At 35.9% G+C, this 19948-nt stretch overlaps 1 protein-coding gene across 3 annotated transcripts in view; it reads right to left on the bottom strand.

The window, feature by feature from the left end:
- Nucleotides 1–19948, bottom strand: part of CCDC50 (coiled-coil domain containing 50) — a 117280-nt gene that overhangs the window by 44334 nt on the left and 52998 nt on the right. For 2 of the 3 annotated variants that reach the window (XM_033213053.1, XM_033213055.1), the window contains 6 exons: nt 18664–18779; nt 18205–18249; nt 18004–18108; nt 16065–16144; nt 10732–10838; nt 1902–8508 (listed from right to left, as the gene is read on the bottom strand). In XM_033213053.1, the coding sequence (XP_033068944.1) occupies nt 8489–8508; nt 10732–10838; nt 16065–16144; nt 18004–18108; nt 18205–18249; nt 18664–18779 (473 nt within the window). In that variant the 3' untranslated portion in view covers nt 1902–8488. Of the gene's footprint in view, nt 1–1901; nt 8509–10731; nt 10839–16064; nt 16145–18003; nt 18109–18204; nt 18250–18663; nt 18780–19948 lie in introns of those variants that run through there. The other variant, XM_033213054.1, reaches the window with a different exon arrangement.

Here is a 19948-nt window from a genome sequence, read left to right as displayed (position 1 = left end):
GTCACCTGTGTTTGAGAGCCCCTGCAGCCTGGTCAGGGATGTGAAGGAATGAGGTATTGACAGATCAGCAGGAAAAGTTTCAAAATGATTAGTTAGGCACAAAGAGCACTGCTAGTGATGGCAAAGATCAGGTAATGACACAAAATAATTGTAAATGGCAGGCATAATTAAGGGTATGTTATGATCTACATGACCAAAACCAAATTTGCATGATTAGGCTGAGGAATTGATAAGAAAAGTGGGTGTGTCCTGGAAGTATGGTAAGCAAGACATACTAGTGGGGTTAATTTACAAGAACATCCAAAGACCATTTGAGGAAAGAGGCTCAAATTTCAGCCTTGGGAATAAAACACAGAGACGGATATTGGTTAGAAAAACACATAACAAGTTAATGACAATCTACTGCATGTGGAGATAGAAGTAGCAAAATAGTGCAGTAAAGAACAAAAGATCATGGCTGAGGCCTTTCATGATGGAATGTCTAGGAAGTCTTTGTGATTTTGCAGGCACCCAGCAGTGAATAAAGCTGCTCTCTTCCTGGCAACATCTTAAAAGAAACCAGCAGCCCTTGACAGCAGGAATCCTCAAATGTTATACCTGAAGGAGTGCTTCAGACAAGTGAACTGAGATACAGCAGGATAAATGATGTCCCAAGTTCCTGAAACAAGCTCATAGCAAAACCTGGACTAGGACCCCACATCTCCTTATTCCTGTAGATTTCTTTACTACACTGATTTTGCTGCAGCCTTTAGTTTTGCGTTCGTTCATTTAAGAATGATACCCAAACACAATGGAGGGGGGGAACTGGTCTTCCTGCCCTTGAAATGAAGGCAAAATTGTCTTGAAACTGTGATTCTAGGATTTGCAGTAGTCCAAAACCCTCTTAAAGGGTTCTCCAAATTTCTAACATGTGCGAGGTGGACAGTGGCCTCTTAGCTGCTTTAAGAAGGAACTTTCTAGTATGCTACCTCTTAACATGGCCACATGGCCATAGCCTGACAATCAGACTCAAGTCATATTCCCCACAAACCACCCTATCACCCTGAGTACCTCTTACCACAGATTAAAGGGAGCTATTTTACTTGCATATTTAATTTTTAAATTGGCTTCTAGATGCATCAACTTTTTCCACTGGCAACTTTAGTATTTATTTAGAGACCAAAGGTTGAAATCAACATACTAATCTTCTTCAACTAAATAAAACAGTATCACCTGCACATCATTGGTACTACTCAAGATCTAGCAGAGACTACAGAAATCATTTAGATTCCCTGCTATATTTGCCATAGAGGAATCTGAGGCCTAGAGAATGTGCTCTAGGATCGCTAAATAGTGACATCTTTAAAAATAAATTTAGTAGTCATTGAAAATATTATTTTTAACATACCTGATACATTTTTGCAGAATCATTTCCCACATCGTGGCTATTCTACCAAACCAAGTAACAAAATTTTTATGAAGGTAAAATATTGAATAAATCAGTTATTAATATCCATTTTCTCAAAATACATTTAAGTGTCCACAAGGTGTCAGGTATAGTGCAGAGCTGTGCATGGGGTCTTTAATCACTGGAATTATTGTGTGAACACCCATTTACCTGTTTTTTTCTCCCAAATACATCAATCAAACCACCAAACACCACAGACAAAACAAAGCTACTTCTCCAACTGATCCATACTTGGCAGTATTTATTGAGAATTTCAATACACCAGGCATCGTTATCATGTTATACATATTTATAGAAAGTGTATGGAAATGGAGAGAAAATTTTACTGTTATTAAACAGACCTATTAGGGTCATTTTGTAAAAAATAACAATCATAATAATACTTATGATTGCTATTTACGTAACTTTCCCTGAATGTTGTAAAGAAACAACAAAAACATGAGACAGAGACCACTGACTTAACAAATGGATGACTTTATTAAGAGAGAAGGACAAGATTGATATTTACCTTGGTCAAACCATTCAGGAAAACAAAGCACAAAGACTTAGAGAATACTTTGGTTTAAAAATTATTCATAATATCAATATTAAACTTGATGTTTAAAGAACCCAATGAGAAATATGGTGTAAAAAACAAACCATGAAAACACAAGCTTGCATAGATGAATTAATGTAGATGTACAATTGGCATTTTAAAAAGGAGGTTTGCGTTCTGGGAGTGCCTTAACGATGTTGAACACCTGAACCTCCCAAGACACATGAAAGTCACCAGCACCACAATTCTCATTTTCCTCAATGAGGTCATGAGCAGGAACAACTTCTGCTGTATGGAGGTGAACTGAAAGAGACTCTGCTTCCACTGGCCTAGTCCAGATGGGTGTGTATATTCCCATCAGAACCCACCACTGGTCACCTTTAAGGCATCCACAAAATGTCCCTCACAGTTTCACTTAATGTCTAGATAGGCATGTAGTTTGAGGCAGTCTCTTTGTTTTCTGTCCTCACACAGGCAACTATATTCCATCAAGGTTCTGTTCAATTCCACAAAATAACTATTTCAAAGCTGCATATTCTTCTGGGGCTTGGTTATAAATCCATGAGCATTTGGAATAACAATCCATTTGTTTTATAAACATATCCACATTCCAAATATCAAAGCGGCACTTACTAAAGAATCTGAAAGTGCCCAGGCAATGTGTAGTCTCTCTCTCAAGAGATCACTTTTCTAATTTATGAGACAAATGACAGCATCACCTCAGATTTCCTGAGCAACTTGATTTATATGAGCAAACTCTTGTACTTTTTAATTCAGCACCTTTTCAAAATATGTGCTGGGATAGATTCTTCTTAGGGAAAACCCCATTATAGAGAATTCTCATTTTGGAGCATCATTTTGATATTCTATCTCCCCCGTGTATCCTCTCAGTATTTATAACACTTTATGAAATAAATACTGGGTTGCCTGTAAGAAGAGAAAAATATAGCTCTTTCTGAGAAACAGCATTTGGCTTGCAGTTTACAGCAAGAGCTGAAATTAGAGACCACAGGGATCTCCAAGGTCAGTTTGACCAGAAGTACAAAAATTCTGATGTCAAAAACCCTCTCGCCAAATAGCTAGAAATTATTTTAGCAATTATAGCCTGAAATCCAGCACAACAAAAATGTATCCCAATTCTATATGTCATAGTATGTTCTCTTAGCTGTCTTCCCTTACTTCTTACTCCTTGATCTTTTGTGAAGAAAATGTCGCTCAAACCCATCTTTCAATTTTTCTGTTCTTTATATAGGAACCTCAGCAATGAATAACAGGGCACTAAGTTACACAATTAATTCTGTCCTTATCTGAAATGCTGAAACCTGCACAGTGCTGGTTCCCTATGCTATGAAGTTATTCAAAAAGAGAAAAAACATTTTCTAGTTTGCTGAGAATGTACAAATGCATCTTAAACCTATTAAAATGTTACTAGGCAGTGTTCACATATATATATATATGTAAGAGAAAGAGAATGGTTTTTAGGGCCACATATTTCTACAACTCAACATGATTACTTACATGATTGCGTTAGCTTGTGGTATCAAATAGAATCACCACTCTGGTGTCTTTCTTATCATAGCAAAAGTTTTCCTGCTTTTCTCTTAAAAGTAATAAAATAGAAACACTCTTCACATTAGCAAATCTCCCATTTCAAGTAAATGTCTGTTTTGTTTGGTTTTCTCCTTTTTTTCTGTTAATGGTTAAGCACTTCAATACACAAGGGTGTTGGTGAAATTCTTACAAATAATCTGAATGTCTTCACTGCATAACAGAACCTTTGGAAGTATCTTCTATATCGTCACCATAGAAGACAGTCAACTTTCAATTACTCAAGAAGTGGCCACCTGGTATGAAGGATTTGGCCAGGAAATTCTCTCTCCTTCTACCAGTCTTTTTGGTCATGCCACTGTTTATTCAGAGGTTGACAGACAACATGAAATAAAATTATGTATTTATTGTGTTACAGATCAGCCATAAGTCAGTGGCAGAAAAGGTCCAAAGCTTCTGATGACAAGGATGCTTGGGGATCATCTGTGAATGTTGGATCTCAATGGAAAGTTGACTGTCAGTCACATAAAGGAAGTAACATACACTGACATCAGTCAGAGTCAAACTAATTTAAGGCAGTACTGCTCCTCACAAACAGCGCTGGCATAAAGTGCAGGTCTCATTGTAAAAGTTACTCTGTAGTAGTGAGATTTTCTCAGTTTACTCTTTTTTTCTTGACTTCTCTAGAATTAAATTTCAGCATTTCTAATAACAGTTGTTAAATACCAGGAGCAACAATATCCTGACTCTTTCCTTTAATATTCCTACCTCTCACCATGGATAAAAGAGATTCTTCCATCAATAATTTGAATGACACTGTGCCCCATGCAGCATTAACAGGACAGTCTCCAGTTTGCTTCTATCTGCCCATATTACGTACCACGGGCTAAAAAGAAAAAAGTATTCTATCAACAGTAAGATAAGCAGATATGGCTTTAAGACTCACAGGCACCACCAGAAATGAGAAAATGGGACCATTTTATATAGTTCTCTATGAGCAGTAACAGACAAAGTAATTTAAAGATCTTTTCTCCTTTTTGCTGAAGCATGAGGTTTTGATTTTGTTACGATTGTTTCATCAGAATATGGCACTCGATGTACAATGAAGTCTACCTTAGCACTCCCTACACAAATACCGTCTTCTCAAAAGGGAAAAAGCCTTTGGCTGCAAGTAATATTCTAGTATCAGTCCTTCAGAAAGCTGTTTACACAGAGATCTCACTCCTTTATTAGGCTGAAGATTTTACAGCCAATCATCATAGTTATCTTTCAAGAAAATAATCACTGAATAATGAATCATCTCGGTATTCCCCAAAGTGATGTTTACACAAAGGCAGGACATTAAAAATCTAGGACCTAAAATGTTAACCACTTATGGGGTAAAATGAATGCACCATATTACAGTAGGTATTTCCAATCGGGCACAACACGAATTTCAGACAAGTTTTCACAGTATTAAAGAAAATTAATAATCAGTTAAAAGCTAATTATTTTCATACTGAAAAGTTCTGACTTTGAGGGAAAGTGATGAGCAACAGTCAGCAATGAATTCCCTCATTATCCAGCTCAGCTTCAGTACACATTAGAGAAGAAAAGGAGAGTTAATGAATTGGGTCCAGAATTTTCTAGAGTGAGTTCAGTAAACACAAACACAAGGTCACACATTTTTGAATCTGTTGACCTAGATCCAAGCAGTCATTGCCATTCTAAAAAGGTTTTCCTTCTAAGAGCATCTATCCATATCTTTCTTTTCTAATTCAGCTATTTCTCTATCATCAGAACACCTAGGGTTAATTTTCATTTTCTGCTTTTGTAATTTATTGGTATGCTGCTGGTGGTTGTAAAGTAACTTGGGAACTAGCAATTCAATAGTATGCAAAGCCACTTTCTGAAAATCACAATGTTCCTTTAAATACATGTAAAGCAACTGTCCAGTCCCAAAATAAAATACTTATGTCTAATAAAATACGTATGTCTAACAGTGGTTTGAACGCAAAAGTCAAGTATTTTTCAAGTCAAAACATTTAATTTGACTCTTACCTAACTTTACTTCCAAACAATGATTTATAAAATGTGGAGGAGAGTGGGTGTCTATGTCAAGCAGCCTTATGATAAAGCTCCATAACATATTGTGCTTATTCAACAATACAGGTGTTAATGAGGCCTGGCCTCCAAAGGACAAAGATACAGAAACAGAAAGGTTTTCCGAGGCCAGAAGTATTAGTTCACATCACAACATTAAAGCATAATACATTGTGGGCCTAAAAATTAAACTGCATGTGTTCTAGCAGCAGGAACAACAACAACAAAAATAAATGCTTCCACATGTATATAAAAATGACCAAGTAAAAAGCAGAGAACACAGTGAAAAGTGTCTGGCAGTTCATTAAAATACACGAGTTGCTTCTATAGTCTCAAACATTATTACATTACTTGAATGAGAAAGAGTAAGAGGATTTAACTGGCTGAATTGCATTTCTATCTCCTTATTCATAGGGTAATAATTACTCTGATATTATTTAAAAAGTGTTTGCTTTACACAAAAATAAAATAAACATAAAATATTTTAAAATTGTAATCTTTTAAAAACCTTTAAAAAAAGTAACAAATTTTCAATAAAGATGTTGAATTAGCTATCACAAGGGAAATACCACCTTTGGTCACTTACTAAGACAGCTGAAACACTAGCATTCCGGGAAAGTGTTAAGTGGTATGAAATTTTTTTGAATGAAGTACCTCCAGTTAACATTTTACAATAATAAATAACTGGATGAAGTACATGAGAGGCAAGAGAAATGCAGAATTTCTAAAGTAAAACTGATCATTGTATGAGATAGAAAAATAAATATTTATGAAATAAAAAATGGCAAATGATTTTGCCTAGTTATCAAATAAAAATACACTGTTTTCTCCTTTAAAATTACAATAAAAAAACTTTGAAGGACACGAAGCAAAATCACAGGGCAGATAAAGAAAAATATAGCATTACTATAAGTAAACAAGGCCTAAGCTTTGGATATTGAAACCACTATCTGGAATTTGACTTAAGGCCAGGACCTTCCATTTTGTCTCCAACTTCCTTATTTAAATGGAGGTTTTTATTTATCATAGCTATAAAAAGTCCTGTTATTTTCCTTTTCCTCCATTTCTCCAAAATGACTATATAATGTAGGGATGCAGATTATCTTTCTGATTAACATTTGCCCAACACTTAATTCAGATGATTTTACTTAAATTCCTGAAATGAACAAACTTTATGAAACTACAAATCTTTCTCAAAATGAGCTGTTTGAATATTGCCCAACTTTAAAGACTATCTGAAAAGATAAGGCAAACAGAAGGCAATTTCCAGTAGGAAAAAAATTAACGTTTTTCTCTAGTGACCTATATATTTCTTTCCTAAACAAATGCCATATTGAAATGTCAAGAATTTCAGATTTATACAATGAAAAATAATAGCAAGTCAAGTTATATATGAAGCGGGGGGGGGAGAGAGAGAGAGAGAGAGAGGAAGTACAAATGAGCTTGATTGCCATTTGTCAGCTAAGCAGTATGGGAAAATAAATATGGCAGTAAGGTCAGCAGCTACACAAAGACTCAATTTCTTGAAGAGGGGCTTGAAGGTCTTGTACAAAATACAATCCCTTGCACAAAGGAATACAAATGTTTAAAACCAAATACTTGGCTGGCTGGATGCAATGGCTTATACCTGTAATCCCAGTACTTTGGGAGGCCGAGGCAGGTGGATCACTTGAGGTCAGGAGTTCGAGATCAGTCTGGCCAACATGGTGAAACCCCCTCTCTACTAAAAATACAAAAATTAGCCGTGTGTGGTGGCACACACCTGTAATCTCAGCTACTCGGGAGGCTGAGGCAGGGGAATTGCTCAAGTCCGGGAGGTGGAGGTTGCACTGAGTCAAGATTGCACCACTGCACTCCACCCTGGGTGACAGGGTGAGACTCCATCTCAAAAAAAAAAAAAAAAATACTTGGATAAATAACCACTTTATCACATTCAACTTCAAGTTGAATTAATCTAATCATTGGTATGTAAACACAACATTATTGAGAGGTTATCAACAAATATAGATATGACTTTAAGCAAGAGAAAAACTTCAGTCTACAGCCAGAGAGAAGGATGGCATCATTACTTATGCAATCATCTTTCAATTCCATTTCCTTGGCTCTACAAGTAAATGAAAAACAAGAGATGGAATACAAAGTTTTTCATATATCTGAGTTAAAATTTCAGAGAACTAAATTTTTGTCAATAAATACCAATAAATGGTCCATTGCCCAGGGGCTTCGGAAAGCCTTGCTACTGAGTCAAAAGCTGAGTAACTGTTAAAGAATGCTATCTAGGCCAATCTCCCAGGAGGGCTGAGAAGGAATATGCAAAACCTCTATAGTCCATCTAGTCAGAATAACGTATTTCAATTGCTTCAAGAGTTTCTTTTTTTAAAATACTTTATGGTAGTGATTTTCTTTTCCTAAAGAATACAAAAAGCAAAGGCTCTCTCCTTCAAAATATCATACACTAATGCAACAAAAAGCTATTTCTTATATTCTTTTATTCTGCGTTGCATCCAAACATTGTTTTACTTTGATCATTCATCTCCACAAAATTTGAATTGCTAATTAAGGCCTACTCCCTAGATGCCAAATTCCATACCTAACAAAATGGCAGTTTACAGAGCTCTTAGATACTATATTCCAAGAAGTATATGCAGCATAGAGGTGGCCAATATTCAGAAGCTACATTTTCTTATACTGCCCAAGTGATTACAAATAACCAAAATATTTGAAATGAATTAAAAATTATTTATGGTCAGAAATATACTTGAGGATAAATCCCAGGAATGCAAACACAGGAGAAAAAAATAAGTGTAGAATTCATTCTGTATCACCCAGTAATATTTGCTATAGTGAGTCCATTTTCAAGGCAGATTCCTAGGTTTTTAATGCTTGTAATGAAAACCTGGGGAGGGGAAGAAAAAAGGAAACACAATTAAAGAAAAACCTTTGAAACTCAGACAGCTTTTTCTCCCTGCCCAAGTAAAATAACTTTATTTCTATACATTTCAAATGGTACTTTATTCTTGATTGTGACGTATACACAGAATCAATGTGTTAGTTTAGTATTATGCATCAAATGTACGTCTAAGACAGTAAGGTCCCCCTCAAAAGGTGATACATGTAGTTTGAGAAAGAAAAATACGAGCTACTTTGTTAAATCGGGGACAGTGAAAATGCCACCAACTGATGGAAGCTGAGGTGGGATGTTTTGATGAAGATGTTTATAATGTCCAACTAACCTTATTTTTAAAATAATGCCTTTTGTCTTCTTCTCAGTACGGGATGCAAGTCAGAATTGGGGGGAGGGAAGCTTTCTTAAAAATGCAAATGCTTGACAACCTCCATCCAGAGATTCTGATTTAAGTATTCCAGAGTGTCATTTTTGCAATGGTATTTTTAAATAACAGCAGAAAATGTAATTTAAAGACATTTCGGGACATTATTATTAGACTTAGAAATGAATACTAACAATATCACCTAAGTCTTCAAAAATCCTAACCAAAAAATGCATCAATTAATGAGATCTAATATATTTGCAAAGTCTACTGCACTCTGCAAACTTCTATTACATATGTAATTTTTCATGATCCTGACAACTCTGACACTTTCTATTTAGACTGCCTCCATTTTGTAGAGGAGGAAATCAATATAAGAAACTATCTTTTTCAGCATTTAATTTTACAACTCTCATAAATATGTACATAAGTGAACCCAGATCCTTGCAAGAGCAAATACAACCCAACTGTTCGTCTGTCAGAGGCGTCTGAACCAGAGCGACTCCATCTTTAACAGCGGCTGAATAAAAGAAGGCTGAGACCTGCTGGACTGCATTCCCAGGAGGTCAGACATTCTAGGTCACAGGATGAGATACGAGGTCAGCACAAGACACAGGTAATAAAGACTTTGCTGATAAAACAGGCTGTGGTAAAGAAGCTGGCCAAAACCAAGACGGTGACAGATCTGAACTCTGGCTGTCCTCACTGCTCATTATATGCTAACTATAATGCATTAGCATGCTAAAAGACATTCCCACCAGAGCCATGACAGGTTACAGATGCCATGGGAACATCAGAAGTTACCCATAAGGTCTACAAAGGGAAGGAACTCTCAGTTCCAGGATTTGCCCACCCCTTTCCCAGAAAACTCCTGAATAATACACCCCTTGTATTAATCAGCATATAACCAAATAACCATAAAAATGGGTAACCAGCAGCCCACACTGCTGCTCTGCCTATGGAGCAGCCATTCTTTATTCCTTTACTTTCTTAATAAACTTGCTTCTACCAGTTTACTCTCTGGATTCCCCTAGAATTCTTTCTTACACGAGATCCAAGAACCTTCTCTTGGAATCTGAACTGGGACCCCTTTCTGGTAACACATTTTAAAGGTTTCATCCAGTTTAGATATCCCTATTGTTTCTTTATGCTTTATTCCATTTTTCTTTTGCATAAACGTTACGTGGGAGTTGTGCATGCATATTTTAAATCTAATTAATAAGAGTCATGGGCAGATAGGAAACAAGAGCCACTATAGAAAATGCAGTCCTGCAGATCTAAATGGAGGTCACCATCACCCTTTAAGAATCTGATGAAAGAGCTGGGTGCAGTGGCTCATGCCTGTAATCCCAGCACTTTGGGAGGCCGAGGCAGAGGGATTACTTGAGTCTAGTCTGGGGTGACATGGTAACACCTCATCTCTACCAAAACAAAAAACAGAAATTAGCCGAGCGTGGTGGCACACGCCTGTAATCCCAGCTCCCTGGGAGGCTGAGATGGAAGCATGACTTGAACCCAGGTGGTGGAGGCTGCAGTGAGCCGAGACCATGCCACTGCATTCCAGCGTGGGGGACAGAGTGAGACTCTTGTCTCAAAAAAAAAAAAAGTGAATCTGATGAAAGCTTCTAGAGGAAAATGTAAATAAACAGAATATCTTACATACAATTTAGAGTGTTCTGTTTTCTGTCTTGTTACTGTTTTAATCATTGAGGAGTGCTACAGCAATGTGCTGAGAGAGTAACTTATTTTTGCACTCTAGTGGAACACAGAATTTGATTTTTCCACTACAACATGAGGCTTCTATTTTTTTTAAAAAAGATCCTAAACTTGACCATACATACTCTTCTTACCTTTATGAGAGGACTCTGATTTTGAGAAATGCCGTGTGGAACTCTGCTGGTTTGTAAAATGAGTGTAATCCAAATCTTCACCATCTGTCATGATAGGTGGTGGTGGCCTAAAAGAAAGCCAGAATTTAAAGGGCATTCTAAGTAACGCTTACTACAACTCCACCTCATTGGATTGAAAGGTAAAAACATTTTCTCGTGAAATCAAAAGCCAAAATGCTTCAGAATTCACACTGTAGTTCTTGGACAGTTGCATAGCCTTGAATAAATTATTTATCTTCCCGTTCCTTTGTTTTGATGTCATAATTCAATAAAAACAAGTATCTCCTCAACAACTTACACGTTAGGAACTGTGCTAGATAAACAAAGATTAGTATGATGTGACCGCTGCCATTTATAAGAAATAAACTTTGTTTTGGTGCATCTTCCCAAGTCAAAGAAAAAATAGAATAAAGAACAGAAAAGAAGAAAATAATAAAGTCAAGGAAGAAAGGAAAGGAAACAAAGAGAAGAAGGAAGGGTAGGAGGCAGAAAGGAGGGAGGAAACAGAAACAAAATTTCATGATCAAAGTTCCTTTATCCACTAGGTGGCAAAACAGATCTTAATATATTTGCAACTTCTATGTAATACATTTGTAAAAAAAAATTAAAAATAAAATTTTTACTACTCTAAACTTTTTATTATTTACTTAACATAGATTTATGCAAACATGTGGCACTGAAGCAGAAAACCTCTCATTCTTTATTTCCCAAAGGTGTACTCAAAGTTTGCACTAAAGGATAGCACCAGATTAAGATTTATCAAATATATAACCACACTGTAGGCCATTATGTACATTTATATGTAAAATCTAGAAGCCATAAGTATTCTGAGGTTTGTAAAGTTAAAATTGGTTTGGTACAACGGGCTCTGTCATGTAAAAATAAAAGCAAGTGTTTTCAAATTTTTTATCTTGTCCTCAAGCAATAAATCTATCCCTAGGTATTCAGCATCCATAAGAGGTCAGCATGGGATATAAACTGGTATATGTGCTGAGGACTATGCTACAGGTTCTACATAGATTATCTCAATTAACTTTAGGATAAATCTATATGCTAACTATCATAAACATATTTTAGAGTCAGATTAGGTTAGATGAGGTAAATAATCTATCCATGTTCACACAGCTGTTAAGTGGCACACCCAGGCCTTAAACTCAACTGGATTTCAAAACCAATGTTCTTCACTACTCTAGTATGCTCTGCTACACAGGTGTGTATTTTTCTCAGGAGCAGCATCTGTATACAAGACTAGATGTATAGATGTGTGTTTATATATACGCATTTGTATATTTTCATAAGTATACTTTCATAAGTATCTATACTTATACTTTCAAATATCATTTCATGCATTTGTTATATACATATAAGTAATGGAAACAGTGAATAATACATTTTTCTAATTTTTATTTTTAAATCATCTGTTTACAAATATTGGAAATTAAATAGTGTTTTTCTTCAATACCTGATATTTACAACACTTATCTCTAAAAAGCAATGTAAGACTTGGTAGAAAAATTGAGACAAATCAATCTGACTCTAGGATTAAAAAACTTAGCTTCAAAAAGCAAACAAGTGGCTTAAGAAGTGACTCAGGCCCAAGAAAACAGGGTTATCGTTCAAGTGACCCAGTCTGTTGCTCTCTCTTTTATTAATGTCATTAGGCAGTCAAAAATCAGGAAAGAGAAGTGGAGTGGGACTCACCAAAACAAGCCATGATTATTGCCTCACCATCAACTCATCATCACGGAAAAGCATGCTAAAGTTATGAAACAAAGCACAGGATGCCCAGAAGTTTTCTAGCATGTCCATGTAAGGATAAACAAATCAATCTAGAATGGCTTCAGTGCTCTTAAGTATACTGTTCTGCTTAGTTTCATGTTACACAGAGAACAAATCTTGCTGCCAGGAGAGAGACCTACATCAAATTATTTTGTTATACCAGAGACAATTGTTTTAAAGTTAAGGGCATATATATCCAAGTTAGAAAAATCTTATTAACCAATACTTCATTGTATATTTATTGTATTAAGACTGCCTGTTTCCTACCTTTCTCATGAAATAATTTACATCTTTAACTTAGTGATACAGCCAAATACTTCATAATTCACTTCAAAATTCATTTAAGAAACCCTCCTAGACACTTAAATCAGGAAGTCTCCCTATGTTCTTATCATCTTGTACTTTTCATCTTTGGTACTTAACACAATCGTAATAGTTATTTGGATAATTATTTTTTTAAATTACAAACTCATGAGAACATGACAGAGTTCATTCTTGTTGACTGATGTGTACCCCAATTACGTGTGAGCAATTATTAGGATGCTCAGTAAATACTGGATAAATGAAAAATGGGAGACAAATGTATTTCACATTCATAAGAATGCTTAAGGAATAAAATGAGATTTATAAAATATTTATTTTTTCTAAGGAAAAAATGTAAGTAGAATAACAATATTACCATTATAAAATCCTGTAGTTAAAACAATTTGGAACATGGGATGAAATTTTTTCCAGTTACAAGAGTTAGAATTCATATTGCTAAGTGATCCTCCATTTCCTTAAAAACAGTAGAAAACTTTCAATAGTGTTTTGTAGTTCTCCTCATAGAGATCTGTCACCTCCTTGGTTAGAAGTATTCCTAGGTATTCTGTGTGTGTGGTTATCGTAGATGGGACTGAGTTCTTGATTTGATTCTCAGCTTGAACCTTACTGGAATATAGAAATGCTACTGATTTTTGTACATGGATTTTGTTTCCTGAGACTATGCTTGAGTTGTTTATCAAGTCTAGGAGATCATAGATGACACAAATAAACGGAAAAGCACTCTATGCTCATGGGGTTGGAAGAATCTATATTATTAAAATGTCCAGGTCAGGTGCGGTGGTTCATGCCTTAATCCCAGCACTTCGAGAGGCCAAGGCAGGCAGATCACCTGAGGTCAGGAATTTAAGACCAGCTTCGCCAAAATGGTGAAACCCTGTCTCTACTAACTATACAAAAATTAGCTGGGCAAATAGCTAAGACATGGAATCAACGAAAATGCCCATCAACAGTTAATTAAAGAAAATGTGGTATATATACACTATAGAATACTACACAGCCATAAAAAAGAATGAAATCGTATCATTTGCTGCAACATGGATGCTTCTGGAGGGCATTATTCTATGTGAATTAACACAGAGACAGAAAACTAAATATTGCATGTTCTTACTTATAAGTGGGAGCTAAATCCTGGGTTCACATGGACTTAAAGATGTGGATAATAGACACTGGGAACTCCAAAAGGAGGGAGGGAGGCAAGGGCTGAAAAACTTCCTACTGGGTACTCTGTTCACTATCTGGGTGACAAAGTCAAAAGTACAAACCTCAGTACCACACAATATACCCTTGTAACAAACCTACACATGTATCCCCAGAATCTAAAATTAAAATGGCAATTTTTGAAAAATAGTAACAAAGGTTAAACACACATACACAAAGAGCAGAAAATTCTGTAACAGACAAAGAAATTGGATTATTGACCATAAGTATTAGAAACTGTACATGAGAATTTGTTTCTCCTCTACTACTACTATTACCACACTTCAGTAATAAACATCTTGACCTAGGAAGTGCCATGTTTTTCAATCCTTGAAACCAACTCTTTCTGCAGAGCTAGCTAGCTCAACTTTCCCACCATGATTAAATGTGAAAGAGGAAAACCACAGATTCTAAGCAGAAAGCATACATTCTGATATTAGTTGTGCAAGGTATCTACATATGCAGGATATATAAGCTTTAACTTTCAACAATGAAAATACAGGTTTCATAAAATTCTTACTTTTTTTTTTTGTCATATATACAATCCTTCTAAAATGACATTTAAAGACAAATGTTCCTCTAAGGTAAAAACAAAAATTTCTATTCTACTAGCTGTAAGTCACTTTTCATTCATTTATAATAGTCATTTTTAATACAGGATCATTTGATTATTCACTCTTTCAGTATGCCAAATATTTCTGAAGTATGTATTACATTCCAAAAACTTGTTTTCAGACTTTTTAATAAACTTTCTTAAGAAATCATCCAATACTGTTCCATCACATATGCTGTCAATGGTATTACTATTCTAAAGAGACCAAGGATTTGAAGACCACAGAATCAGCCTAAAGATGATTTAAATTCATTTGACTAAAAAAAAGGATAATAATCCAGATGTATTTACTTAGTGAGAACAGATTAGCTGCTGCTTCTTTTACTTGGATACCTTGGGAATGTACTAGCCTACAGAGTTCTAAAAAAATGTTTGGTATGTGCTTAACCAAAAGCTACAAAAGAAACAGATTTTACATAACTAGACAGAATATGCCACTATTGTTCTCAGAGCAATACAAACCCAATGTCATTTCTGAAGGGTTATCTTCTGAAAGCAAATGAGTTTTAAAATAGAGGATTACTTTTTAAGGACACTAAATACATTCACTTGAAGGAAACAAGTCTAGGAACTTCAGTGTGGGCGTGAGCAGCAACAACAGTGTCAATTATTCAATGAAATAAACGTTGTAAGAATTGATAAATAATCAAGAATAAAATTCAAATTTGAATAATTCAGAGTTTTCAAAATGTTAAATTTAGTGTTACTTTTTTGTCGTTTTTAACAGTTCTTCACATTCCAATCATGATTTCCTTTGAAAGGTAACAAAAAGCAATTAAAAAAAAAAGAGGTTACTTCCCCAGAGACTGAAATGTTGACAACATGAGATAGAAGGACAGCAGCTGCTCCATAACTATGACACACGACTGTTTGAGATAAATCAGACAGTACGTACACCATAGCCACAGCTATCTGTCAAGCAGGATTTAGACAGTCTGCAAGCATTCAAGATTCTGTCAAGGACACTGAGACTCAGAAAGAAAGGAGTTTGAGCATGTACAAATGTCACACACACATCAGTGCGGCTGTGAAACCCGGTAAAAATTTACAACTCGAAATTTTATTTAGGAAAGAAAATGACTCTCATTCCCCAAGCTGAAAGCATAAATTCAGTGAATGTAGAGGTAAGAATCAGTCCTAACAAAAAGTACATCCTTCCTTATCCACCCCAACTTTTGTAAAATCCTGGTTTGACGTGCACAACTCAATTTCAGACTGGAAATAAAGTTTGAAAAATAACTCCGAACATCTTGACACTACCTCACAAATGCAGACTTTTGGATCTCCTCTCCAAAAAACATACACTCTTCTTAGGCAACTGACATCTCCTTACTCACCCCAAAGTCAACTTCCTCATTTTTCTTTTCAGGTGTCATCTTACCGTGCTGGCCGTTCATTCTTAGAACGGTGAGGTTCATCACTCTCTTTCGACTTTGAATATGCTGCTTTAGCTGCTTTGGGCTATGGACAAAAAATACAAACAAACCAACAGAAAATCACACACACACATCCAGCCCAGAATCATCAAAGGGAATAACACATACAATCCAGAATCATCAAAGGGAAAGATGAAGTTTAGAAAATATGTTTATCATGCCAAGCTCTTCCTCAGTAACTTCAGATTAATTATATTTACTTGAGCAACATAATATATTTATATATACAGCCACTCCAGAGGTAAAAAACTTATAGCTGCAAAGGTATGCTTTGGCCTTACATGGAAGGTATATTTAGCCCACTCACCTGACAGCCTTGGTCAGAGCAGCCAGAGGAATGGGCTAAACACACAGGAACATGCTTCCCTAGATGGGTGGGCTTGGCCACTGATTATTAACATAATAGCTACACGGTAACTGACAAGAACCAGTGGACGCCCAGAGTCTACGGAATCCAGGTTTGTGCACTCGAACTTCTTTCCGCACACCTGTCTTAGGCTGATTTCCAGCCAGTAAACTAAGGCACATTCAAGTCAACTTTTCCAAGAGAGGAACTGTATCAGTACCAGTTATAAAATAAAAATTACAGAAGTCATGATACTTGCTAGAGATGTGGCCACTGCCCTCTGACACACTTGATTTATCATCCTTAAATACTTACCCTTTCCTAGTTAAGGTAGCAAAGAATCTGAGAAACTCCTGGGCAATTATTTGTGGCTTAATTTATTTAACAGAAGTATTTGGGAATCCTTGACTAAAACAGTACGTTAGAAAAAATCCTGAATTACTGAGTTAGTTAAAAGAGAGAGCTAAATATACATAATTAATATGAGAATAATACGTTCATTGTTTTGAGACTAACACTTGGGTAACTGAGCAACAGGAAAGAGTGCAGCAATACTATTAGCAGGGTTTCTACATCTTCTTTTTCCTCACAACCATTACTGAGACTGTGAGGTGGGACCAGAAGCCCAATGGAGGTATTTGTTCAAGAGAGACCAGTGGTAAACACCAACTGTATCAGGAATACACAACCTAGGTTTCATTCTTCTGGGCCTGAACTCCCTCCCTAAAAACCCTGTATTATACAAATTCTCTCCCTACTCCTCCACTCTTTTTCCACCTAGCTTGACCTTCTATTTGTTAGCTGTTTATGCTTTCTCTTCCTCTGTACATTTTACACTACTATCAGAAAAATGTCTTTGTCTTTCTATGGAGGTCCAAAGTGTTGCCCTGTGCACTGTCACTGATGAATAAAGTCTGCTAAACTGGAACTTGCAACTACCACAGCAGAATGAATTGCCGTAACTGCTTATTTTGTTTACAGTTTCTGATCAATGAGGGGAAAGATAACAGTCAAAGTCATTCTAGATAGGTCTTGCACTGTGACATAAATAAGAATTGTTGGTGATACGTATGTATCTTTCAGTCTGCCACAAACCATGTTGCTTCAAAGGAAAGAGAAACGGGTACATGATAGAGATGAAAGATAATGTAAGCACAAAGAAAGCAGAGATGGGAAAAGAAGTTCATTGTGGAAAATATGAAAGCATGTGAAAATACGAAAGCACGTGAAAATGCTACATTCTTCTAAAATCAAAGTACTGTATATGAAAACTAAGACTGTTCATGACCAGAAGTACTTGCATTTCAGTCTTAAAGGGAACAGAATGAGTTTTCATTCTTAGCAGTAACTTTTTACATATTTTCAAAAATTCAGAGATTTTTCAGGCTGATGGAACTTCTCAGATCAGATTCACATACGCAATACAGATAATTTATATATCCATATATCCTAACTATATTTGCAGAGCTTAACTTAAAAGCAGAGTCCCCTTTTCATTTCTAATGTTATTTCTAATTAGAAAACAAACAAAACACTACCTTCCACTCAGGGTCTTGCTTTCTTTTGTCCAAAGATGATTTCTCCCGCTCCTTGGCTTTTTTGTAAGCTTTCTTTTCTTCAGCCATTAGAAGTCGAGCGATTTCCTAAACAAAATACAGTCAATATCATTAACTGCAGAGCTGCAGATAGAAATATACTAGGATATTTCCAAAGAATATCAGCTAAACTCATTAACTTACTTCATCCTGAGCTACTTGAGCAGCTCTCATGTCCACCTGGGTAGCCTATGATATCAAAAATACAAAAACAAAGAATTTAATTGGAGTCTATGTTGTACATATCCTGTACAAATCACGCTGGTTTATGAAAATAATTGTGACACACATTCCTGAGGTTGATAATCAGTTGGTAGGCTTTCACCAGCCAGAGCAGGAACTCTAGATTTTATCAAATCCTACAGCAGGGTCACGGAGAACTATCATGGAGATGGAGTTATGGACTTCATTGTTAACGTTCACTCACTAAGCAAAACTGGATACTTTATTCGTATTGTCTTGATTTTTCCACTCATTAAAAAAAAAAAAAGGTTTCTCAATTGATAGAGGACTATTAATATAATTTCAAGATGGACTAAATTCACACACACAAAAAACAATACCCATCAATATATCTAAACTTTTGCCTTCAACTTTGCTCACCAAAAGTTCTTCTTCTTGTAGTTTTCTGGCAATTTCAGCATCATACCATTCCTGATCCCTGGGGGTCGTTCGTGACGGAGCAGGTATAGTTTCTTTCGTCACTCTTGGCTTAATTCCTTAAAAAAAAAAACAAAACTCAATGTAATAGAACAACTGAGGATGTTTTCTGAAAAGTTATGAAATTTAAGATAAAGGACATTTTCTTTAGTAGCTAACAATATGACCTCTACTCCAGAATTCAGTGTGGGGTGCATTAAAATATTTTTGCCTTAGGAATGGAAGTGGCAATGTAGACAATGCATGCATTTAAACAACGAGATCTAACCAAGCCTGCCTGGTAAAAAGTCCCCACTCACATAGTTTCTGCAACAGCAGAAAACTATATAAGAAGTTGCAAGTGAGGCCCCGGAAAAATATAAAGTGAAAAAAAAAGTCATAGAAAACAAAAAGAATTTAAAGACAAGCAAATTACAGAGTCAGAGTTTAAAAGAGGCTACACTGTCAAGGCTGGAGGAGAGGAGAGGCTTCTTTCTACTTATCTCAGTCTGCATACTTACTATTTCAGAGGGAGCAGAAACAGCAGCACCTGGTAGTCATGTGATCATACCTGTCAGACAAGCAGTGGCCCTGCCATGGCTTTTGCTCTGAGAGTAAAGAAACCCACTCACTTTAGATCTTCCCCACAGCTTGGATGAGACTGATGGCACTGTGACATCTTACGGAAATATAACATCAGAGCTATACTGACAGCACAATGACCAGAGTTCTATTCCACTCTATTCCTATAAAGCAATTCTGGCCTGAAAATGTTACTCGACGGTGTATTATATTTAGAATTAATAAAAATTTTGAACACAGTGAACAAGATTATTCATCTGGAACAGTTCATCTCAGTAAATTAACTATTCAGAGGACAAATAAAATGTACTCCTGATTGTCTATGCCAGTGGTTGTCAACCAGGGCTATATATTTAAATCACATGAGGGTGCTTTGAATACATATAAAAATATTTGCCCCAACCCCCGCAGATTCTAAATTAAGTACCCTGGGTGTGCCCTGTCCTTGGGTAAGTTTGTTTTAAATCTCCCCAGTTGATTCTTACTAGCAATGAATATTGGCATCACCTGTTTAGTGTATTATATCCATTAAAATTACCGTAAATTAAAATGCTTTTTGTCAAAATTCCTCACCACACTTGACTCACTTGCTATTAATTTTTAAAAAAATAAAATACAAGCAAACACTGGGCAAATGATGAGAAGGTAAGTATTTTGTGAAGCCTAT

This window comes from Trachypithecus francoisi, unplaced genomic scaffold (assembly GCF_009764315.1).
Source record: "Trachypithecus francoisi isolate TF-2019V2 unplaced genomic scaffold, Tfra_2.0 Lachesis_group0, whole genome shotgun sequence".
Lineage (NCBI taxonomy): Eukaryota > Metazoa > Chordata > Mammalia > Primates > Cercopithecidae > Trachypithecus > Trachypithecus francoisi.
Note: the sequence above shows the minus strand (reverse complement) of the source record. Positions and strands in the feature narration are given on the sequence as shown.